At 40.5% G+C, this 24,761-nt stretch overlaps 1 protein-coding gene across 7 annotated transcripts in view; it reads left to right on the top strand.

Annotated features, from left to right (window-relative positions):
* NPEPPS (aminopeptidase puromycin sensitive) overlaps nucleotides 1-24,761 on the top strand; it is a 106,286-nt gene that overhangs the window by 77,227 nt on the left and 4,298 nt on the right. For all 7 annotated transcript variants that reach the window (XM_078374269.1, XM_035301381.3, XM_035301378.3 and 4 more), the window contains 8 exons: nucleotides 3,112-3,175; nucleotides 6,445-6,584; nucleotides 8,775-8,909; nucleotides 10,196-10,415; nucleotides 17,840-17,982; nucleotides 18,728-18,784; nucleotides 23,889-23,996; nucleotides 24,542-24,697. In XM_078374269.1, the coding sequence (XP_078230395.1) occupies nucleotides 3,112-3,175; nucleotides 6,445-6,584; nucleotides 8,775-8,909; nucleotides 10,196-10,415; nucleotides 17,840-17,982; nucleotides 18,728-18,784; nucleotides 23,889-23,996; nucleotides 24,542-24,697 (1,023 nt within the window). The remainder of the gene's footprint in view (nucleotides 1-3,111; nucleotides 3,176-6,444; nucleotides 6,585-8,774; nucleotides 8,910-10,195; nucleotides 10,416-17,839; nucleotides 17,983-18,727; nucleotides 18,785-23,888; nucleotides 23,997-24,541; nucleotides 24,698-24,761) is intronic.

The following is a 24,761-nucleotide window of genomic DNA, read 5'->3' as shown; positions in this document are numbered from 1 at the left end:
TAAATGAAATTGTTCTCTTTAATTTCCTTGCCATGGTTTTGTGAGCTGCATGGGGAATTAATTCCTGTTCATTTTTAGGAAAGTGAATTCATAGTACCTTTTTAGTATGTGTTTTTTCTTGTGGTCCTACATTGTCCACAAAGCTAAGTTTTGTGTTTTGTTTTGTTTTGTTTTTTAATTGACACGAGGTTTCACTGTATTGCTCAGCCTGGTCTGGAGCTCCTGGGCTCAAGTGATCCTCCCACCTCTGCCTCCCAAAAGTGCTGGGATTACAGGTGTGAGCCACCTCGCTCCCAGACAAAGCTGAGTATGTTTTACAAATAATGAATTTCTCAGTGTGGCAATCTAAGTTATAAATTTGCTTTTCTGCACTTTAAGTATTCTCGGTGACATTTAAACCAATTCTTGCACTCTCGTGCTCCCAAATTTACATGGGACATTTTAATATATAAGCTTGCAAATTACCCTTTCAAAGCCAGATCTTAACTTTAAACCTGATTGGATTTTACAATAAAGTGTGCACATTGGAGGACCTCTTTTGGTTGCCAAAACTTGGAAAGGCAATTTAGGGATATAATTGATCATGTTTGGTGAAAAAAAATACCTGTAAGTTTAGTGAACTACCATTGTGACCATTCTGTTTCTTTGCAGTCTTTTTTCTGCACTTTGGACTAGTCTATCATAGGAGATGACTAATTGAACTTGATGTTCACACTACATATAGACTGACTCTTTTAAGAATATTAACAGGGCTGGGTGCGGTGGCTCACGCCTGTAATCTCAGCACTTTGGGAGGCCGAGGCGGGTGGATCACGAGGTCAACAGATCGAGACCATCCTGGTCAACAAGGTGAAACCCCGTCTCTATTAAAAATACAAAAAATTAGCTGGGCATGGTGGCACGTGCCTATAATCCCAGCTACTCGGGAGGCTGAGGTAGGAGAAGTGCCTGAACCCAGGAAGCGGAGGTTGCGGTGAGCCGAGATTGCACCATTGCACTCCAGCCTGGGTAACAAGAGTGAAACTCCGTCTCAAAAAAAAAAAGAATATTAACATACAAAAATTATTGTTATTTTCACCCACCTCTGGGCATTTAATGCCCTCAAAACTATTAAACTATTTTGCCTGGGCCAGGCACAGTGGCTCACGCCTGTGCTTCTAATACTGGGAGGCCGAGGTAGGAGGACTGCTTGAGCTCAGGAGTTCAAGATAAGGCTGGGCAACATTCTGAGACCTCATCTCTCCTAAAAGTCAGAAAACTATCTGAACATGGTGGCACGTGCCTATAGTCCCAGCTACTTGGGAGGCTGAGTTGGGAGGATCGTTTGAGCTCATGATGGCACCACTGCAGTCCAACCTGGGCAACAGAGCAAGACCATGCATTAAAAAAAATAACTATTGACCTGGCACTTTGGCTCACATTTGTAATCCCAGCACTTTGGGAGGATCACTTGTGCTCTGGAGTTTGAGACCAGCCTGATGCAAGATGCTGTCTCTATCAAAAAAAAAACAAAAAAAACCCAAAACAATTGAAATATTAATGATTACACATAAAGCAGATTATTAAGCCATAACTTTTTTTTTAAGCAGGACACGCTTTAAGAAATAATAGTTTATCATTTGGCCGGGCATGGTGGCTCAAGCCTGTAATCCCAGCACTTTGGGAGGCCGAGGCAGGTGGATCACGAGGTCAAGAGATCGAGACCATCCTGGTCAAAATGGTGAAACCCCGTCTCTACTAAAAATACAAAAAATTAGCTGGGCATGGTGGCGCGTGCCTGTAATCCCAGCTACACAGGAGGCGGAGGTTGCGGTGAGACGGGATCACGCCATTGCACTCCAGCCTGGGTAACAAGCGCAAAACTCCGTCTCAAAATAAAAAAAAAAATACAAAATTAGCTGGGCATGGTGGCTCATGCCTATAATCCCAGCTACTTGGGAGGCTGAGGCAGGAGAAACGCTTGAACCTGGGAGGCAGAGGTTGCATTGAGCCAAAATAGCATCTCAAAAAAAAAAAAAGAACACTAATGCCACATTTCTTCCCAGTGTTACTGAAACCCTTTCCATCTGGCTGTTTTCAAGGTCTTGCTTTCTTTGTTTTGTTTTGTTTTGTTTTTGTCTACAGGCACAGTCAAACTCATCCTCCATTTTACATTGTAATAAAACGCTATGGTCTGGCACAGTGGCTCAAACTTACAATCCTAGCACTTTAGGAGGCAAGGTAGGAGGATTGCTTGAGCCTAGGAGTTCAAGATCAGCCTGGGCAATATAGTGAGATCCTGTCTCTCAAAAACTAAAAATAAATAAAAAATATATTAATTCAATTAAAGGCCTGTCTGTTGCTCTTAATTCTTTTGAGGCCAGGCGTGGTGGCTCACACCTGTAATCCAAGCACTTTGGAGGCCGAGGCGGGCGGATCACCTGAGGTCAGGAGTTCAAGACCAGCCTGACCAACATGGTGAAACCCTGTCTTTAAAAAAAAATTCTTTGGAGAATAGGAGAGCTGTGTAACATATAATACCTAGATTGTGATCTATTTCTCACTTTATATTCCCCAAATATAAATATTTTTGCTGTAATTCTGAATCAGTTTAAAAACTTTCAACTCAAGGAAGTCTGTGTGATATATAACTGATAATATATATAATTAGTATCTAGTGTTAACCTTCATTAATAGTTTCCCTATGGCAACAAAGTGGCCATTGCTTTCTCATTTAAATTTTTTCTTAGTTTTTCAATTCTATTTCTTGTAATAAGTTTATCCATGAAGCTCAGTAGCCCAATTTTACATTTGATTTAGGTGATCTTAAGTGTGTTATATCGTGGTTATTTGAAATCCAGGATTTGGTAACTAATAAATGACACAAATGACTACATATTGTCAAAGTATTTTGTAATCATATGTACTTACCATTGCCTCTGGCTTTTTAGTTAACTTTGGACTTTTTTCTGTAATATTACTATCTTCATCACCATTGCATTTTGTAAACTCATGAGACATTTGGTTGTGCTAGTTCCAGCATTTGTCACAAAAATGTTGTCTCCCTCCTCTTCAAAAACGAAAACCCCAAATGGTGTTAGTGCTATCATAGCCTTTGTTTTGCTTCTTTAGGTAGAAGATGACAGATTATTGAGGTTGTCCCAAAAGAAGTTCTGTGCCAGTGGATCATATGTTGGTAAGCAAATGGCTCTAAGTGGGATACGACTGATTAATTTGCATACTAACTAATGCCAGTAGTAATCCAACTAATAGGAAAAATTGTTAAGTTTTAATATATAAAAGCAAGAAGTTGAAAATAGAATGAAAAATGAAATTTAGGGGCTGAGAGCAGACTGGGCAAAATGGTGAAACCCTGTCTCTTTAAAAAAGAAAAACTTGGCATAGTGATGCATACCTGTAGTTCTAGGTATTTGGGAGACTGAGGCAGGCAAATTACTTGAGCCCAGGAGTTCAAGACTACAATGAGCCATGCTTGTGCTACTGTGCTCCAGCCTGGGTGACAGAGTGAGACCCTGTCTCAAAATAAAAATAAGAAAAGAAAAATATTTAGAAAATAAAAGGAAATTCACAAGATAGTTCTAGTATTTAGTCACTTTTTTAGTTTTTGAAATTCCATGTTTCTATGTGCTACTGGAGGCTATGATGAAGAAGGCTAGTAATAACCAGGAAGTGATGTCTCTAGCCTTAATCTCCTAAAAGAGGACATACTGTGTGTGTTAGGGGTTGGGGGGGAGGGGGGAGGTAATTCTTTTTTAAAAATTCTTGGGCATACTAAGTAAGTGAATAAAGTCCAATGATTATTTAGATTTATTATGTACCAGTCATTGTGCTAAGTACTATAACTGGCTCTTGTTTTATACTCTCAGCTTCCTTGTGAGGTAGATCACATTATTTCCATTATACAGATGAGGAAGCTGTGGCAATAGCTAGGTTAGTTAAATTGCTCAAGGTCACCTATCTAAGAAGGTAAAGAGTGGGAATTCAAAATAGTTGGACTCCATGAGTTTATGCTCTTAACTACCATTTTCAAATATTTTCATATGTCATTAGATTCTTTTTACCTACAAAATTTTACCCAGAAAATTAGAGATTAGTTGAAAAAAATCAAGAAGTAAAGTGTTTGTCTATACCTTTCTTGCTTCCTTTAAAACAAAACAGTAGTTCTCAACAAAGGGGAGGTATATATGAGAATTATCAATGCCTTGTCATGTTCCACCCACTAAAAGTCTGATACATTCAACTCAGGTTAAAATGTATGGTCTTCTGCCCTTAACCTTCCTTAGCAGTTAGAATTACTCTTTTTTTTTTTTTTTTTTGAGGTAGTGTCTTGCTCTATTGCCTAGGCTGGAGTGCAGCGATGCAATCTCGGCTCTCTGCAACCTCTGCCTCCCAGGTTCAAGCAATTCTCCTGCTTCAACCTCCCAAGTAGCTGGGCTCAAGTAATCTGCCCGGGTAGCTGGGATTACAGGCACATGCTGCTACCACCTGACTAATTTTTGTATTTTTAGTAGAGATGGTCAGGCTCTACTTTACCATGTTGGTCAGGCTGGTCTTGATCTCCTGATCTCAGGTGATTCAACCACCTCAGCCTCCCAAAGTGCTGGAATTACAGATGTGAGCCACGGTGCCCAGGCTAAAATTACTCTTTTAATGAATATATCTAACAAGGCCAGCCACAGTGGTTGACACCTGTAGTCCCAGTACTTTGGGAGGCCAAGGTGGGCAGATTGCTTGAGCCCAGGAGTTCAAGATCGGCATCGGCAACATGGCAAGATCATCTCTAAAAAAAATAAAAATAAAATTAGCTTGGTATGGTGGTATGAGTCTGCAGTCCCTGCTACTTGGGAGCCTGAGTTGGAGAATTGCTTGAGCCTATGAGATCAAGGCTTCAGTGAGCCATGATCGTGACATTGCACTCTAGCCTGGGTGACAGGGCAAGACCCTGTCTCAAAAAAAAAAAAAATGTTTAAGAAGTCAGATGACAGCAAATAAATCTGTACATGTCACAGTTGCCATTTTCTGCCTCTTATCTGTAATCTACATTGTAGTTCTGACAGGTTTTTATAGGTTTTTCTAATATTCTGTGACCAATAGAGGTAACATTAAAACTTGCAATATCCCAATATTGGAGAAATTTTACTTTGTGGTTTAACCTGATAGCATAAAGCTATGTAATTTATTAAAATAGCTCCAGCTCCATTAATGTACTGGGCAAGGACTCTCTTTTGTTTGGCATCTTAATGCCAAGTCTGTTTTGCTGTCTGATGTATAAGACAGTGTTTCTGCCTTACAAAAGCTTTGGCTTTTGATGACTCCTCTGTGACAGAATATAACGGCTCCCAGGATGTATCCTATTACAACAATAAAAATTAACCCTTTGATATTTCAGCAGTGTGTATACCTGTTAAGGACTGCACCTTAGAATTTGTTTTTAAATGCTATGTGAAGGCTGGGCACAGTGGCTCATGCCTGTAATCCCAGCACTTTGGGAGGCTGAGGTGGGTGGATCACTTGAGGCCAGGAGTTCGAGACTAGCCTGGCCAATGTGGCAAAACCCTGTCTCTACTAAAAGTACAAAAAAGGGCCGGGCGTGATGGCTCAAGGCTGTAATCCTAGAACTTTGGGAGGCTGAGGTGGGTGGCTCACGAGGTCAAGAGATCGAGACCATCCTGGTCAACATGGTGAAACCCTGTCTCTACTAAAAATACAAAAAAATTAGTTGGGCATGGTGGCGTGTGCCTGTAATCCCAGCTACTCAGGAGGCTGAGGCAGGAGAATTGCCTGAACCCAGGAGGTGGAGGTTGCAGTGAGCCGGGATCACGCCATTGCACTCCAGCCTGGGTAACAAGAGTGAAACTCCATCTCAAAAAAAAAAGTACAAAAAGTGTGTATTTTTTTGGACATGTGGCATGCATCTTTAGTCTCAGCTACTCAGGAGGCTGAGGCACGAGAATCTCTTGAACCTGGGAGGTGGAGGTTGCAGTGAGCTGAGATCATGCCACCACACTCCATCCTAGGTGACAGAGCGAAACTGTCTTAAAAAAAAAAAAGAATATATATATATATATATATATTTATATAAATGCTATGTGAGAGCCTTTACCTACTCACAATTTACTTTAACAATGAAGTCATTGCTGTCTTTGCTCTTGCTCTGTAAGGGGAAAATGATAATTAAGTTTAAATCATTGCATTTGTGATTATACAAATGAGTTAACTGTTTTCTTAGACATGTTGCGATTTTGTTAGTAAATTATCCCTTCCTTTGCACTAATATTATTCAGGTTATCTGGAAAAGTTCATGTACCACTAAGAATGAGCTATTGGCTAGAGTTAGGCTTAAACTCCTGATTAGGACAACACCACTCCTCTCTCCACCTTACCTCTGTTTGTCCCAGTGCAAAATTATTAGTCAAGTTTTCTATTTGTTCATCTCTTGCTTAGGTGAAGATTGTCCCCAGTGGATGGTCCCTATCACAATCTCTACTAGTGAAGATCCCAACCAGGCCAAACTAAAAATTCTAATGGACAAGCCAGAGATGAATGTGGTTTTGAAAAATGTCAAACCAGACCAATGGGTGAAGGTGAGTCCAGAATCTTACCTAAACAGATTTCTGTCACTTAATTTATTCATTTTATGGCTGGCTTTAAATTCTGCTTCAGTTTAGACTAGTAGTTTCAAAGAAAAAAAACCTAAACTTTTCTTTGTGAAATTTAGGACCAGTTGTCAAATAATGTCCAAACATTTGTCCTTATGTTAGGGAAGGTAGTGGTAGAGAAGCAGATCCAAAGGCATAGAACTAAGGAGAAGAAAAAAAAAAGTAGACTGAGTAGAAGTTTGTATGAACCAAATCATTTGTAGTCTCACACCTTCAAACTGCCCTGTCATTGTAATGAGAGGTTAACTTCAGTGATGTGTTGTCAGCATATGTGTACACCTATAATCTAGTGAGAGCAGACATATATAATAATCGGTTTGTATCACTGGAATGTTAAATTCCTTAGCTGGTGTTTTAAAACCATTTCACAAAAATACCAATAGGTAAGAATTATTTTTCATTATTCTGTACTCTGTACCTTTCATAATGAAAGTATATATTACAGACTCTTCTTATAATTGTATTTTTAATAGGAATTATACATTGTATCAGACATTTGTGCTTTTTTTTTTTTAAAAAAAGGCCATTTTTCTCTGTTTATGGATTTTTTTTTTTTTTTTTTTGAGAGGGGGGTGTTTCACCATGTTGCTTAGGCTGGATTCAAACTCCTAGGCTCATGTGTTCCTCCCACCTCAGGCTCAGGAGTAGTTGGAATTGTAGGCATGAGCCACCATGTCTGGCTTTTTTAAAAAAAATTTTTTTTTTTGAGACGGAGTTTCACTGTTGTTAACCAGACTGGAGTGCAATGGTATGATTTCGGCTCACCCCAACCTCCTCCTTCTGGGTTCAAGCAATTCTCCTGCCTAAGCCTCCCAAGTAGCTGGGACTACAGGCACGCACCACCATGCCCAGCTAATTTTTGTATTTTTAGTAGAGACGGGGTTTCACCTTGTTGACCAGGATGGTCTCGATCTCTTGACCTCGTGATCCACCCGCCTCGGCCTCCCAAAGTGCTGGGATTATAGGCGTGAGCCACCGCGCCTAGCCTTAAAATTTTTTAAATATACATTTAAAATACACTTACTCGAATATTATATTACCATTTGAAATTATAATCTGGAAGATTATGTTGTAGCAATATGAAAAATCTCTATAAATGAGAAATAAGTTGTGCACTACAATTTTGATTAGGTTAAATAAAGGGAATTAGTAAGGTGATAGTTGCATTAAAATTGTAGGAGTGGTTTTTAAAATATTTATATATAAAGAGTAAAATACTTGTATCTTATTGTTTTACCATCAAACTATTTTGAATATAAATGTTCTCAAAAATATTTTTGGTTACCGGTAAATAGCCTGTAGAGAATTAATGCAGTTGCCAGGCACAGTGGCTCATGCCTGTAATCCCAACACTTTGGGAGGCTGAGACAGGTAGATTACTTGAGGTCAGGACTTCGAGACCAACCTGGCCAACATGGTGAAACATTACTACTGAAAATATAAAAATTAGCTGGGCATGGTGGCGGGTGCCTATAATCCCAGCTGCTTGGGAGGCTGAGGCAGGAGAATCATTTGAACTTGGGAGGTGGAGTTTGCAGTAAGCTGAGATCATGCCACTGTCCTCCAGCCTGGGCGACAGAGTGAGACTCCATCTCAAAAAAAAAAAAAAAGAGAGAGAGAGAGAGAGAGACTAATGCAGTCAGTAATTACCTCACTCCAAAAATCTTATGAAATTGCCTTTTACCATGTAATTCTTTAAAATTGGGATCTGAAACTGTTAACTCTGTTGAGTCTCTGGGCTTAATAGATCAATGTTTATAAAGGCCTAATCTTTCAGAGATTCCACTGTCCAGGTGTTTTCCTATATATTAAGTATTTTCTGTAAACCTACAACTGATGTTAGAATAAAAATTTATCCACATTATTTGTCCCCTCCATGTTCTTTCTACTGTCCCTCACGTTGGTCCCCAGAATTTCAAGTTTCCCTTTTCTTTTGTCTGTGTATTCATCCTATCTTTATGTGTTGTCTTGTTTTACTCCATTAGTTGGCATAGATGGTTTTAATTGTTTTTCATCCAGATATATCTAAAACCAGAACTCCTTTTAAACATACAAAAGGTTGATTTTAAAAAATTAATGGAGCTGTTTAATGGTACTTACCGGATATCTTTGCAGTTAAACTTAGGAACAGTTGGGTTTTATCGGACCCAGTACAGCTCTGCCATGCTGGAAAGTTTATTACCAGGCATTCGTGACCTTTCTCTGCCCCCTGTGGATCGACTTGGATTACAGAATGACCTCTTCTCCTTGGTGAGCATCTGTGACTTAAGTAATATGATGGATTTTGTTGATTAAAAGATTGTGTTTTTCCTGGAGTGTCTGAAACATAATTAGAAGAATATGGGTCTTTGTGAAGGTTAAAAACACCTTTGGGACTAGAGCAAATGACTAATTTTTAATTAATATGACAAGATTAAGGCTATATAATTTAAATCCCATTGCACTACTCCTAAGCCAGCTTTCTGAAAGTCTTAATTAAACTATCCCTTGGTAAGGCAAAAATTCCTTTCTTTTCAGTAGAAATAAATATGGGCCTTGAAAAATTTTCCCTACTGATATGTTTTTTAAATAATTAATACAGAGTGATTTTATGTTTTTCTAAATAGTGGTTGTACTTTGCTAGGAAAGCTAGAATTTTTAAACATTGTGTTCTTATTTCAAATTATATCCCATTAGCTTTAGAATTATATTTATATTTGGCTTTCTTCCAGAAAGGATTTAAAGCAGCAATTAGTATTATTTTCTTTATGACTTCAGCATAGGTTAGGTAATTTTCAGATGTCTTTGTGATAAAATTGTCATATTCCTCCTAGTATTCCTTTAAGTTGGATTGGAAATTTTTCCTCCCCTCTGCATTCATTGGTTTTATATTCCGCCTTTGTATAAACACAGATTAGCATTGATGCACAAAACCTCACTTCTGCTGATCTAATTGCTGAGAGACCTGTCCCAGGAGAGTGAGCTGTTTGTGCAGTTGGCTGCTGTAACAGAAGTTCTTTTTCCTAACTCTGTTAGTTCTGAAAGGACTTTGAATTCGTACTGCCTTCTAGTTTATGTTCTTTTAGAAATGAGTAAAGGAGTGGCTTAAGTTGACACAGTTTACAGGTCCTGCTTTGAAAGAACCTCTGTCAAAAACCAAAGCTCAAACTATTTTTGCAGTTTTTCTGAAAGTATGAAAATTTTCAAAACAATAACAAAGCCAAGTCCTCAGAAACTCATTAGAAATAGAAGTTAACTGGTTTGTTGTTGTTCTCAAATTGGTGGGACTTTTAATGTAATTTTTTAAAGTAGTTCTTGTATAAATAGCAAATGATTCATTCTATTTTTTCTGTAAAAACAAAGAAAAAAGAAATAGCAAAGGAGTAAAGAAGAAATGTTTGAATAGGATTTTTATTCTGACAGTGTTCTGAGCTTATACAGTCCCATTTCCTTAAACCAAAGAAATTGCTAGCAGTAAATAATGCCAAAAATGCATGCTTAATGTTTTTTTTGTTTTGTTTGAAGACTAGGTTAATTTATGTTTTTTCCTATCCCAGGCTCGAGCTGGAATCATTAGCACTGTAGAGGTTCTAAAAGTCATGGAGGCTTTTGTGAATGAGCCCAATTATACTGTATGGAGCGACCTGAGCTGTAACCTGGGGATTCTCTCAACTCTCTTGTCCCACACAGACTTCTATGAGGAAATCCAGGAGTTTGTGAAAGATGTCTTTTCACCTATAGGGGAGAGACTGGGCTGGGACCCCAAACCTGGAGAAGGTAATGAATATACTAAATGGAGAAAGAATTAGGCAGAAGTTGGTACTTTTTTATGTGGTTAACAATGTAATTAATATCATCTTTTTATATGCTGGATGTTACTATATATTCAGTAAGCCAGAAATTAAGACTTAAGTCTTTTAAGTTGGTTGGTGAAGTTACATGGGTCACCAACATAGAAACAGTAGTGGTTATGTATGTTCATTACTGAATATAATTTGTGTACATGGTGGAAATAAAAGTCTTTTGCAGAATTCCAAAGGCCTGCTTATAGTCAAGAAAAGCTAAAGGGAATTTTAGGTTTATTTATTTATTTATTTAAGATGGAATTTCACCCTTGTTGCCCAGGCTGGAGTGTAATGGCATGATCTTGGCTCACTGCAACCTCTACCTTCCCAGTTCAAGTGATTCTCCTGCCTCAGCCTCCTGAGTAGCTGGGATTACAGGCATGCACAACCATGCCCAGCTAATTTTGTATTTTTAGTAGAGATGGAGTTTCTCCATGTTGGTCAGGCTGGTCTTGAACTTCTGACCTCAGGTGGTCTGCCCCACCTCGGCCTCCCAAGTTTTATTTATTAGTATAAATACCAGGTACCTTTATGTATAACTTGCAAAGGTGCTGAGAGACACAGGGGTCACCTTTCTGAATTAAGGTAATTATTTGCTTTCTACATGTGTTCTCTGCTCTGTGATTATTTGTGTAAGCATATATTTACTCTTTTGCTCTCATTTAAATATTGGGAATGATGGTTTAAAGGCTTTACATATCATTATTTTCTGTCATCTGCCAATAACTAAAGATGGTGTTTCCTCCTCACCAGTCTTGATCTGGGTGTCTTTTGTAATAAAAATACTAGCAATACCTAGAGCTCTATGTCTTGTCTTTTTTTTTTTTTGGAAATGGAGTTTTGCTCTTGTCATCCAGGCTGAAATGCAGTGGTGCCATCTCAGGCTCACTGCAACCTCTGCCTCCAGGGTTCAAGCAGTTCTCCTGCCTCAGCATTTTGAGTAGCTAGGATTACAGGTGCACACCATACCTGGCTAATTTTTGTATTTTTAGTAGAGACAGGGTTTTGCCATGTTGGCCAGGCTAGTCTTGAACTCCTGGCCTCAAGCAATATGCCCATCTCCGCCGCTCAAAGTGCTGGTATTACAGGCGTGAGCCACCACGCCTGGCCTGGCTTCTGTGTTTTTTCTTCATTGATTCAACAAATATTTATATAGCTAGTAAATACCATATACTATTCTAAGAGCTGGTGGTACAGCAGCAACCCAAATATTGCCTTATATGGCTTACATTCTAATAGGAGACCTAGCAAACAATTAAATATGTAATGAATGGTCTAGGTGGCAGGAAGTATCATTAAGAAAAATAAAGTCGTCAGATAATGAGGAGTGCTGGCTGGGCATGGTGGCTCACGCCTGTAATCTAACACTTTGGGAGGCCAAGGTGGGTGGATCACCTGAGGTCAGGAGTTCAAGACCAGCCTGGCCATGATGGTGAAACCCCATCTTGAAAAAAAAAAAAGGAGTGCTAGGCCACTATTTTATAGAAAGTATGTAGGGAAACTGTCTCTAATAAGGTGATATTTGAGCATAAACAGACGTGAAGGAGAAAGTTATGAAGATATCGAGAGGAAAAGTGGTTCAGACAGAGGAAACAAAAAGCGAGTACAAAAGACCTGAGATGGGAGCATGCTTAGGGTATTCAAAGAATAAGAAGAAAGCTGCTGAGGTCAGGACAGGAGTAAATGAGGGGGAGAGGAAGATAGTTCAGATCCTATAGAACCTGTGGGCTACAGTGGGAAGTTTTTTGATTTTTACATTTAGTGATATGACATGCTAATTAGAGAGTTTTGGGTAGGGGAACATGATTTGATTTACTTGGCTTTCTGAAGGACAGACTAAAAGAAAACGAGAGGAAGCAAGGGAGACCATTCAGAAGGCTGTTTCATCAATCCAGTTGATGCTGGTTGTGACTAGCACTTATAGGTTATAAGCTCTGTATATGTTTAAGGTGGAACTGAAATTATTTGGTGAAGGATGGACTGTGTGGTGGAAAGAAAGAGAAGTGTCATGAAATTTTGGCTTGCAGAACTGGAAGAATGAAGTTGTCCTGTACAGGGATAGGGAAGACTGCTGTAGAAACATATTTTTCTTTAAAGACACAGTCTCGCTCTGTTGCCTAGGCTGGAGTGTAGTCGTACAATCATACCTCACTGCAGCCTCAAACTCCTGGGCTTAAGCTATCCTTCCACCTCAGCCTCCTGAGTATTTGGGACTACAGGCATGCACCATACCCAGCTATGTTTTTTTGTTTTTTGGTAGAGACTGGATCTCACTATATTGTCTAGGCTGGTCTTGAACTCCTAGGCTCAAGAAATTCTCCCTCCTTAGCATCCCAAAGTGCTGGGATTATAGCCATGAGCCACTGTGTCTGGCATAGAAGCATATTTTGGTATAAAAGGGAATCAGGGGCCAAGCATGGTGGCTTACTTTGGGAGGCTAAGGTGGGTGGATCACCTGAGGTCAGGTGGATCATGAGGTCAGGAGTTCAAGACCAGCCTGGCCAACATGGTGAAACTCCATCTCTACTAAAAATACAAAATTAGCTGGCCTTGGTGGTGCACGCCTATAGTCCCAGCTACTCAGGAGGCTGAAGCAGGAGACTCACTTAAACTGGGAGGCAGAGGTTGCAGTGTGCAATCACGCCATTGCATTCCAGCCTGGGCGACAGAGTAAGACTTCATCTCAAAAAAAAAAAAAAAAAAGTAGGGGGTGGTGGGAATCATGTCATGCATGGTAGCTCACACCTGTAATCTAGCTACTCAGGAGGCCGAGGCAGGAGAATTGCTTGAGTCCTGGAGTTCAAGACCAGCATGGGCAATGTAGTGAAACCTCATGTCTTTAAAAAAACAAAACAAAACTGGATGAGATCAACTAGGGACTGAGTATAAGTGAAGAGGTCTAAGTTCAGAATTTAGAGATTGTGTAGAAGAGGAAGAATCAGCAAACAAGACAGACTAGCCAGTGAGGTGGAAGGAGAGCCGAGAGAGAGAAGAGTATGCCAGAATTTAAAGAAACAGTAGATGAAGGCAGAGGAAATGTGATTAGCCGTGTCAGATGCTACACTAAGTCAAACAGAATGATGAAAGCTAATTTATAATTGCATTTAACAAGTTTTGTGGAGTAGTGGGGAATAATAATGAATTCTTCACTTTTGGAGCAGGTTCTCTAGAATGGGAGGAGAGGATATGGAGACTTAAACAATGTTTTAAAGGAGTGTTGCTGAGAAGATAGAGAAAAAGGGTAGACGGAGAGAGGTGGGGTAAAGGAAGGAACTTTTAAGTTGGGAGATTTTATATTACATTTTTCTGCTTCTATTTGAACATAATGCAGTAGTAATGGAAAAATTCATGTGAGGGAGAGGGGTTATTGCTATAGTGACAGCTGAATAATCAAGAGGAGTTGAGATCCAGTGCAGAAGTTAAGGAGTTGGTTTTAGATAGGAGCACAGATGAATAGTGACAAGATAGGAGGAAGTACATGGACACAGATCCAGGTAAATTAGTGGATGTTGCCCTTTTCTTTCATGATGATAACATGAAACTTTATTACTTCAAAACTATCTTTACAATATAGGGAGAATGCCTTCAGTTTCTTAGCTATACAGATGAGAGCATGAAACATGGCAAAATAATAAAATGTTGCCTTGCATCACACAGCATGTTAGTACCAGAGTCAGAATTATAATTTACTTCTTGTAAGAATCATCACAATCAGGCCAGGCATGGTGGCTCAAGCCTGTAATCCCAGCACTTCGGGAGGCCAAGGCGGGTGGATCATGAGGTCAACAGATCGAGACCATCCTGGTCAACATGGTGAAACCCCATCTCTACTAAAAATACAAAAAATTAGCTGGGCATGGTGGCGCGTGCCTGTAATCCCAGCTACTCAAGAGGCTGAGGCAGGGGAATTGCCTGAACCCAGGAGGCGGAGGTTGCGGTGAGCTGAGATTGCGCCATTGCACTCCAGCCTGGGCAACAAGAGCGAAACTCCGTCTCAAAATAAAAAAGAATCATCACAATAGTGTGTAGTTGTATTATCTATTGATTTCTGTTGGTTTTCTTAAAATTATTTTTGGTTAAATTATGATCTAAATATAGAAAAATACATAATCTAAATGTTAACAGTTCCATGACTTTCAGCAAACACATACCACATTTCTATCACCCAGAAAGCTGCCTGAGGCTCCTTCCTAATTGGTCCCTGCTACTTGGGCCTCCCCTGCCCACCCCACACAGGCACATGCTATTCTGATTTCTTTCACCCTAGAATAATATTTATCTCTTCTATTTTATATAAGTAGAATCATATAATGTATGTTCTGTTCTTATACCTGGCCTTTCTCACTCAGCATAGTGTTACTGAGATACAGCCAGCCAGGTTATTCATTGCTTTTTATTGCTGAGTAGTATTTCATCATATGAATATACTACATTTTATTTTTCCATTGTACTGCTGCAATTCATCAGATTTGTGTGCTGTTAACTTTTTCCTTCTTAATCATGTATTGCCTGGATGTTAACTATTTTTGAGATATAATTCATATGCCATAAAATTCACCCTTTTAAAGTATACAATTCAGTATTTGTTAATATGTTTACAAGATTGTGCAACCATCACCTATGTAATTCCAGAATAATTTCTTTACCCTCCCTACTCATCCCCTTTCCCCCTAGAAAAAGCCTTGTACTCACTGGCAGTCACTCTCCATTTCCTGGCAACCACAAATTTACTTTCTGTTTCCTGAGTTTGCCTATTCTGAACATGTCATATAGATGGAATCATAAAATACTTGGCCTTTAATATTTGCTTCTTTCACTTAGCATAATATTTTCAAGGTTCATCTATGTTGTAGTATGTATCAGTCCTTCATTCCTTTTTACAGATGAATAATATTCCATTGTGTAGCTATATAGCACATTTTGTTTATCCACTAGTTGATGGACATTTGGACTGGTACCACTTTTTGACTATTATGAAGTCTGCTATGCACATTTTTATACAAGTTTTTGTTTAGACACATGCTTTCATTTGTTTTCGATATATACCTAAGAGTGAAATTGCTGAGTCATATGATGACTATGTGTCTGTTTCCTTCCTTCCTTCCTTCCTTCCTTCCTTCCTTCCTTCCTTCATTCCTTCCTTCCTTCTTCCTTTCCTTTTCCTTCCTTCCTTCCTTCTTTCTTTCTTTTCTTTCTTTCTTTCTTTCGATGGAGTCTCATTCTTTCACCAGGCTGGAGTATAGCTCACTCTGCCTCCTGGGTTCTGCCTCAGCCTCCCGAGTAGCTGGGACTGCAGGCTCCTGCCACCACATCCAGCTAATTTTTTTGTGTTTTAGTTGAGCTGGGGGTTTCACCATTTTGGCCAGGATGGTCTCGATCTTCTGACCTCGTGATCTGCCTGCCTCAGCCTCCTAAAGTGCTGGGATTACAGGTGTGAGCCACCGCGCCTGGACTTCTTTTTTTTAAGGTCAGCTGGGCATGGTGGCTCACGCCTATAATCCCAGCACTTTGGGAGGCCAAGGTGGGTGGATCACCTGAGTTCAGGAGTTCAAGACCAGCCTGGCCAACATGGCAAAACACCCTGTCTCTACTAAAAATGCAAAAATTAGCCGGGCATGGTGGTGTGCCCCTGTAATCCCAGCTACTAGGGAAGCTGAGGTGGAGAATTGCTTGAACCTGGGAGGCGGAGGCTGCAGTGAGCCGAGATTGTGCCACTGCACTCCAGCTTGGGCGACAGAGCAAGACCTCGTTTCAAGAAAAAAAGAGACAGGGTCTCAGGGTCTTGCTCTGTGCCCGGGCTGGAGTACAATAATGTGATCATAGCTCACTGCAGTTTCACCTTCTTGCAGCCTCAACCTCCAGGGCTCAAGCACTCCTACCTCCGCAACCTCCTATATAACTGGGCCTACAGACACATGCCACTGTGCCTGGTTAATTTTTTAGTTTTTTTTTTTTTTTGAGATGGAGTCTCACTCTGTTGCCCAGGGCTGGAGTGCAGTGGTGTAGTCTCGGCACACTGCAACCTCCACCTCCCGGGTTCAAGCAATTTTCCTGCCTCAGCTTCCTAAGGAGCTGTGATTACAGGTGCCTGCCACCATACCCGGCTAATTTTTTGTATTTTTAGTAGAGATGGGGTTTCACCACGTTGGCCAGGCTGCTCTCAAACTCCTGACCTTGTGATCTGCCCGCCTTGGCCTCCCAAAGTGGTGGGATTACAGGTGTAAGCAACCATGCCCGGCCTAATTTTTAAGTTTTTTTATAGAAACAGGGTCTTGCTATGTTGCCCACACTGGTCTTGAACTCCTGGGCTCAAGCAGTACTCTTGCCTTGGCCTCCCAAAGTGCTGGGATTAGAGACATGAGCTACTGTTCTGGCCATAACTGTATGTTTAAACTTTTGAGGTTCTGCCAGACTGATTTTTTTTTTTTTTTTAGACGGAGTTTTGCTCTTGTTGCCTAGGCTGGAGTGCAGTGGTTTGATCTCAGCTCACTGTAACTTCCGCCTCCCGGGTTCAAGCGATTCTCCTGCCTCAGTCTCCTGAGTAGCTGGGATTACAGGCATGTGCCACCACACCCAGCTAATTTTTTTTGTATTTTTAATAGAGATGGGGTTTCTCCATGTTGGTCAGGCTAGTGCCGAACTCTCAACCTCAGGTGATCCGCCCACCTCGGCCTCCCAAAGTGCTGGGATTACAGGCTACTGTGCCTGGATGCCAGACTAATTTTCTAAGTAGCTACACCATATTGTATTCCCACCAGCAGTGTTTGAAGGTTCCAGTTTCTCCACATCCTTGCTATTATCCTTTTTATTATAGCCATCATAGTGGGTATGAATTGATATCTCATTGTGGGTTTTGATTTGCATTTTCCTAATGACTAATGATGTTAAACATCTTTTTATGTGTTTATTGGCTATTTGTGTGTCTTTGGAAGAATGCACCCATCAGATTTTCATTTTTAAAATCTAAGATTTCAATTTATTACACATAGAGTATACTAGTTCCGTATGTGATCATTCTCTGAACCTTAGGTCAAAACTGCATGATGTAAGCCTGTCCTTTTCACACATAATCCTTAGCAGAGTAGTGAACTAGACCGAGTAAACATTTAGTAAATTCAGATAGTTGGCATATATGACTGTAAAGTCAGCAAATTTATTTGCTTGCCTAGTCTGTTTAGTATTTCATTCTTCTGATTTGATAAATGTAAAACCAGTATTTTCCCAGGTTTAAGGTAATTGATTGTGTTTGTTCAAGACCATAGAATTGGTCTAGCACAATTATACGATATCAAAGTGGCAAATTTATAAAAATAGGCTTTTTAACGAGTCTCATGTCTCTTTTACTTCTCAAATCAGGTCATCTAGATGCACTCCTGAGGGGCTTGGTTCTGGGAAAACTAGGAAAAGCAGGACATAAGGCAACGTTAGAAGAAGCCCGTCGACGGTTTAAGGACCACGTGGAAGGAAAACAGATTCTCTCCGCTGATCTGAGGAGTCCTGTAGGTTTCCATAATAAATTCCCTTGCCTTATAGGTAACGACATCATTCTGTGAAGCATGGAACTTTTTTTAACAGCCAAAACTAACCTAAGAACTGATCCACAACCATATCTGACTATTTTAATATATATCATTTAGGTGGATTATAGCCAGCTTCTTATTTGTTTATAATTTCTCAATCAGCATTGCAGTGCTGAAAGGTGATGAGCTGTGCACATTCCTCTGAGAGCTGCTTGCTAGTATGACATGACATTTACCTTTGTGTTCCTCACAGGACTGCTAGCTCCTTACTACAGTTTGTTTGTAACATCCACATTTATAATACTTAGTTTTTTGGTTTTTTTTTTTTTTTTGAGACAGAATCTCATTCTGTTACCCAGGTTAGAGGACAGTGGCGAGATCTTGGCTCACTGCAGCCTCCACCTCCTGAGTTCAAGCAGTTCTCCCTGCCTCAGCCTCTTGAGTAGCTGGGATTATAGGCACCTGCTACCACACCTGGCTAATTTTTGTATTTTTAGTAGAAACAGTGTTCGCCATGTTGGTTAGGCTGGCCTTGAATTCCTGACCTCAGGTGATCTGCCAGCCTCGGCCTCCCAAAGTGCAAGGATTACAAGCGTGAATCACCATAGCTGGCCAATATTTATAATATTTTTTACTTGCTTTCTGTCTTTGCTTAGCATTAGAATATTTGAAACAGGTACATTTAATCAAATGACTTCTTTTTTGTCCCTGTATTCTCTTGTAGGTCTATCTGACTGTTTTGAAGCATGGCGATGGCACCACTTTAGACATTATGCTAAAAGTAAGTATATTTGAGAAGGCTCCCATTTTCTGCTTTTGAGCTTGGATAGACACACAGTACAGCTTTAAATGGTTAAAAAAAAAAAAAAAAAGAGTTCCAGCAAAAGAAAGATGCAAATTATATACATGCAAGTATTTTAAAACTGTGGGAGAATTTTATGTCTGTCCATATATGTTATAACAGTATGACACCAAAGACATCTTACTTTTCCCTGCCTTGTTTACTCACTTTATGCATCTGAAATCCTTTTTTTTGAGACAGAATCTCACTCTGTTGCCCAGGCTGGAGTGCAGTGGTGCAATCTCTGCTCACTGCAACCTCTGCCTCCCAGGTTCAAGTGATTCTCCTGCTTCAGCCTCCCAAGTAGTGGAACTATGGGCATGCGCCACCATGCCCAGCTAATTTTTGTATTTTTAGTAGAGACGGGGTTTCACCATGTTGGCCAGGATGGTCTCGATCTCTTGACTCCATGATCTGCCCACCTTGGCCTCCAAAAGTGCTGGGATTACAAGGGTGAGCCATGGAGCTCGGCCATCTTTTTTTTTGAGACAGAGTTTCGCTCTTGTTACCCAAGCTGGAGTGCAATGGCACGATCTTGGCTCACTGCAACCTCTGCCTCCCAGGTTCAAGTGATTCTCCTGCCTCAGCCTCCCAAGTAGCTGGAAATACAGGCATGTGATACCACACCCAGCTAATTTTTTTTGTGTGTGGAGACAGGTTTTGACCATGCCCAGGCTGGTCTTGAACTCCTGGGTTCATGTGATATACCCACCTCAGCCTCCCAAAATGCTGGGATTACAGGCATGAGCTACTGTGCCCAGCCGAAATCTTAATAGTGAACTAAATATTCATCTTAACAGGTTTTTTCTTTAATTTTATCTTCAGTGTAAATTTACTTGGGGTTCTGCCCATTTTAAGCAAAGGATTTGTTTCTGTGCTTAGAAGGTTTGTTTTTGTGCTTAGAAAAGAGATAGACAGATGACGATCAAGTGTCTCAAGTGTTTGAGCTACACCAGGGTCCTTTATGAATGGACAGGAAATTAATTTACCTGCTTTCATAGCCTCTCTATTTTCCCAGGGCAGTTAGCATATTAATTAAACTCTGGCTTAGACAAAATATAGATAAAACTTTCCATGTCCTCATAATGGCAGCAGTCTGTTGGAAACTTTGAATCAACAATAATACTGTGAAGCAAATGCTATCTCCAGTCCGTATTCGCACAATTATCAGTCTATACAGAAATGGCTTGAGTGTACTGGCTACATTAAAGGTGGAGGTAGCTGAATCTATTTTTTAATCATTAAATAAAATATGCAAAACATGCTTAAAAAACCATTTGTTGGGCCAGGCGCGGTGGCTCACACCTGTAATCCCAGCACTTTGGGAGGCCGAGGCGGGTGGATCACGAGGTCAAGAGATCGAGACCATCCTGGTCAACATGGTGAAACCCTGTCTCTACTAAAAATACAAAAAATTAGCTGGGCACGGTGGTGTGTGCCTGTAATCCCAGCTACTCAGGAGGCTGAGGCAAGAGAATTGCCTGAACCCAGGGGGTGGAGGTTGCGGTGAGCCGAGATCGTGCCATTGCACTCCAGCCTGGGTAACAAGAACGAAACTCTGTCTCAAAAAAAAAGAAAAGAAAAATATAAACTTTAAAAAACTGTACCTCAAAATGTATGGCTTTACCCATGTTGTACATTGGTTTACTTTCTAAGTAATATAAGTTATATTTGGGAGAGCTGAGCATGGTGGCATGCACCTGTAGTTCTAGCCACTCAGGAGGCTGAGGCAGGAGGAATGCTGTACCCAGGAGTTCAAGTCTGCAGTGAGCTATGATTGCACCACCGCACTCCAGCCTGGGTGACACAGCAAGACTCTGTCTTAAAAAAGACCCTAGGCCAGGCAAGGTGGATCATGAGGTCAGGAGATTGAGGTCAACTGACCATCATGATGAACCCTGTCTCGTAAACTACAAAAATTAGCTGGGCGTGGTGGTGTGCACCCGTAGTTCTAACTACTTGGAAGGCTGGGGCAGGAGACTCATTTGAACCCAGGAGGCAGAGGTTGCAGTGAGCCTAGATTGTGCCACTGCACTCCAGCCTGGGCAACAGAGTGAGACTCCGTCTCAAAAAAAAAAAACTTAAAAGTTTGAGTTTACCTTTCACCTAAACATTAAGGTCCCTTCTCAATATTCTGGGAACCTGTATACTATAAATGATATGTATGAAATGGGATATTTGATTCCGGGCGCGGTGGCTCACGCCTATAATCCCAGCACTTTGGGAGGCTGAGGCGGGTGGATCACAAGGTCAAGAGATCAAGACCATCCTGGTCAACATGGTGAAACCCTGTCTCTACTAAAAATACAAAAATATTAGCTGGGCATGGTGGTGCGTGCCTATAGACCCAGCTACTTGGGAAGCTGAGGCAGGAGAATTGCTTGAACCCAGGAGGCGGAGGTTGCAGTGAGCCAAGATTGCGCCATTGCACTCCAGCCTGGGTAACAAGAACGAAACTCCGTCTCAAAAAAGAAATGGGATATTTGATTTTTTTTTCATCTATTCCATGATGGCATGAAAAAAGTAAAATTTTGAAAATTTCACAGCAGATACCTTGACATTTTCATGTCCATGGCACTTTTAAGATTTTCCACAAGTATGTATATTTATTTAACACAAGGGAGTTCACAATAATCAGTTTCACTATGTAAATAGCTCTAATGAAGGCCAAATCTCGGTTCTTCAAGAAGCTATTTGGTAAGAGATGAGGAGGGTTGTCTTCTGATGGTAATTTAGGAATAACGTGGCAGTAATAAAAAACATTAATTCATAGTATATTTGAAATGTGGTGTTAGAGTGCCATCTGGTGGACTAGTATAACAGATTCTCTGGAGGAAAATACTTCCTGAAAGCCAGATCTCAGACCTTGAATATTGGAGCTCAAAAGGACCTTAGAAATTATCTGTCCACCACCCCTCATTTTACACATGGGGAAACTGAGACTGAGAGGGATTAAGGACTTAGTCAAGATCACACAGCTATTTAGAGGCAAAACTGGGACTAGAACCCAGATCTCCCAAGGTCCTATTTTATCACACTGCTGCTCAGGTTCCAAAGGGGCCAGGCATGGTGGTTCATGCCTGTAATTCTAGCACTTTGGGAGGCTGAGATGGGAGAACAGCTTGAGGCCAGGAGTTCAAGACCAGCCTGGGCAACATGGAGAAACCCCAGCCCTACCAAAAATACAAAAATTAGATGTGATTGCAATTAGCTGAGATAACACCATTACACTCCAGCATGGATGACAATCAGAGAGAGAGAGAGAGAGACCCACCAGCCTGGTCAACACAGCAAGACCCCACCTCTATTTCTTCTTCTTTTTTTTTTTTTTTTAATAAAGGCGGGGTTTCACCATGTTGTTGGTCAAGCTGGTCTTGAATTCCCAACCTCAGATGATCTGCCTGCCTTGACCTCCAGAGTGCTTGGATTACAAGTATGAGCCCGGCCCCCACCTCTATTTCTTATAAAATAAAATTGTTAGGCTGGGCGCAGTGGCTCACACCTGTAATCCCAGAACTTTGAGTGGCTAAAGTGGGTGGATCACAAGGTCAGAAGATTAAGACCATCCCGGCTAACACAGTGAAACCCCGTCTCTACTAAAAATACAAAAATTAGTGGGTCATGATGGCGCGCGCCTGTAGTCCCAGCTACTTGGGAGGCTGAGGCAAGAGAATTGCTTGAACCCAGGAGGCGGAGGTTGCGGTGAGCCGAGATCAGACCATTGCACTCCAGCCTGGGTAACAAGAGCGAAACTCCATCTCAAAAAAAAGAAAAACATAACACTTACCTGTACTTTAAGAAGCAGGTAGCAATAATAGCATGTCTAATATGCTCATTCCAGACTTAATAATGTACATATAGTAGTTTTTATTTTTTTCTTTATGCTTCTGTCTTTCAGATATTCTGCATTCAGTATGTGCTGTTTTTGCAGTTAAAAAGTGTGAAGATGTATAATCACACTGATCAGAAACCATCATTAATACTACCATTTTGATGTATTTCCAGGGGTTCTTGCCCACTCCTTTATTTTTGGAAACACAGTCTTGCTCTGTTGCCCAGACTAGGATGCAGTGGTAGAATATGGGCTCACTGCAACCAGCACCTCCTGGGCTCAACAGATAACCCCACCTCAGCCTTCCAAAGTGTTAGGATTACAGGCATGAACCACCATGTCCAGCCATATATATATATTTTCACCTTAGGATCATTCTGCTTTGTCTTTCTACTTTCTTCACTTAAATATAAGAACATGTTTATATCATGAAATATTATTAAAATATAACTTTCAGCAATACATTTTTATAAGTAAATAATTAAATATTTTTACTTTTTCACTATTATAAATTAATTTGGTGATCTGGTATAAGATTACTAATGATTAGTTTTGTTCTTCTAACACTGAACATTAGCGAGATATCAATAATGTAAAGAATTTGGCTACAATAGATTTACTCTTAGATCTTCATGTTGAACTGGTCTGAACTAATGACAGGCTATTCATCTGGTGAGCATTTACATGTAGTGATTTACTTACCGTAACAGCAGATGACAAATTTAGTGCCAAAGCATTTTTTTTTTTTTTTTTGAGACAGAGTCTTGCTTTCTTGCCCAGGCTGCAGGGCAATGGCACTATCTTGGCTCACTGCAGCTTCTGCCTCCCAGGTTCAAGTGATTTTCCCACCTCGGCCTCCCAAGTAGCTGGGATTACAGGTACATGCCACCATGCCCAGCTAATTTTTTTTTTTTTTTTTTTTTAGTAGTAACTGGGTTTCACCATGTTGGCCAGGGTGATCTTGAACTCCTGACCTCAGGTTATCTGCCCTCCTTAGCCTCTTGAAGTGCTGGTATTAGAGGTGTGAGCCACCACACCCAGCACAAACCATCTTGAAAAGTATTCTCTTTTGTTAATGTAATACCTTGCCATTCTTACCTAGTGAGAAAATAGAACCTAAGTTTTACCTTATTGGGGAAGAAGCTCATATAATCATATGCAGAACATTCAGGGGAGAGTTAACTGTTCCTATCTTTATCTTTTTTCCTGTAGCTTCATAAACAAGCAGATATGCAAGAAGAGAAAAACCGAATTGAAAGAGTCCTTGGGGCTACTCCTTTGCCTGACCTGATTCAGAAAGTCCTCACATTTGCACTTTCAGTAAGTTATAGTGAAAACTGCGTTTAGAAGCGAATCATTACCCATCTGTGATAAGTGTGTCTGATTCAGCTCTGATCCTCTTGAGCTGCCTTAACCCTAGACTAAAGCTTCCTTTTCCAGAGTAACTGGCTTGAGCTTTTGTTACTGACTTGTCTCACCACTAGTGGCGAGAATCAGAATAGTTGGGAGGGTAAACAAATTCTCTCTTCAGAATGGGACCTATGAGGACAACGGCTCTTGAAAACTGGGAAATTGGCTTATGCCTTTGCCTACTTTGTTTCTCTTCCTTTCTTAAACCTATAGGCTCTTAAACACATATCTGTTGAGCTTTCTGTCTGTCTGAACCTGTCTCAATGCCTCATTCTCAGTTTGGTTGATCTTTAAGTTAAACATCTTCATAGAGAACTTTTAGTGCCAGTTTTTCCTAAAATAAGGAATAAGTGTCTTCAGTGTGATTACTTGGATATCTCAACAGTATGTTGCACTCTCTGGTACCAGAATATGTTTTGCATACACTAGACTTTTAGTTTTCTTTCTTTTTTTAGGAAGAGGTACGTCCACAGGACACTGTATCAGTAATTGGTGGAGTAGCTGGAGGCAGCAAGCATGGAAGGAAAGCTGCTTGGAAATTCATAAAGGACAACTGGGAAGAACTTTATAACCGGTACCAGGGAGGATTCTTAATATCCAGACTAATAAAGGTATGTGGAAAATTTTGAGTAGCTTGCTGTCATGGATATTATTCAGTGACATCCATGATTTACT

Source organism: Callithrix jacchus, chromosome 5, assembly GCF_049354715.1.
Source record: "Callithrix jacchus isolate 240 chromosome 5, calJac240_pri, whole genome shotgun sequence".
Classification (NCBI taxonomy): Eukaryota; Metazoa; Chordata; class Mammalia; order Primates; family Cebidae; genus Callithrix; species Callithrix jacchus.
Note: the sequence above shows the minus strand (reverse complement) of the source record. Positions and strands in the feature narration are given on the sequence as shown.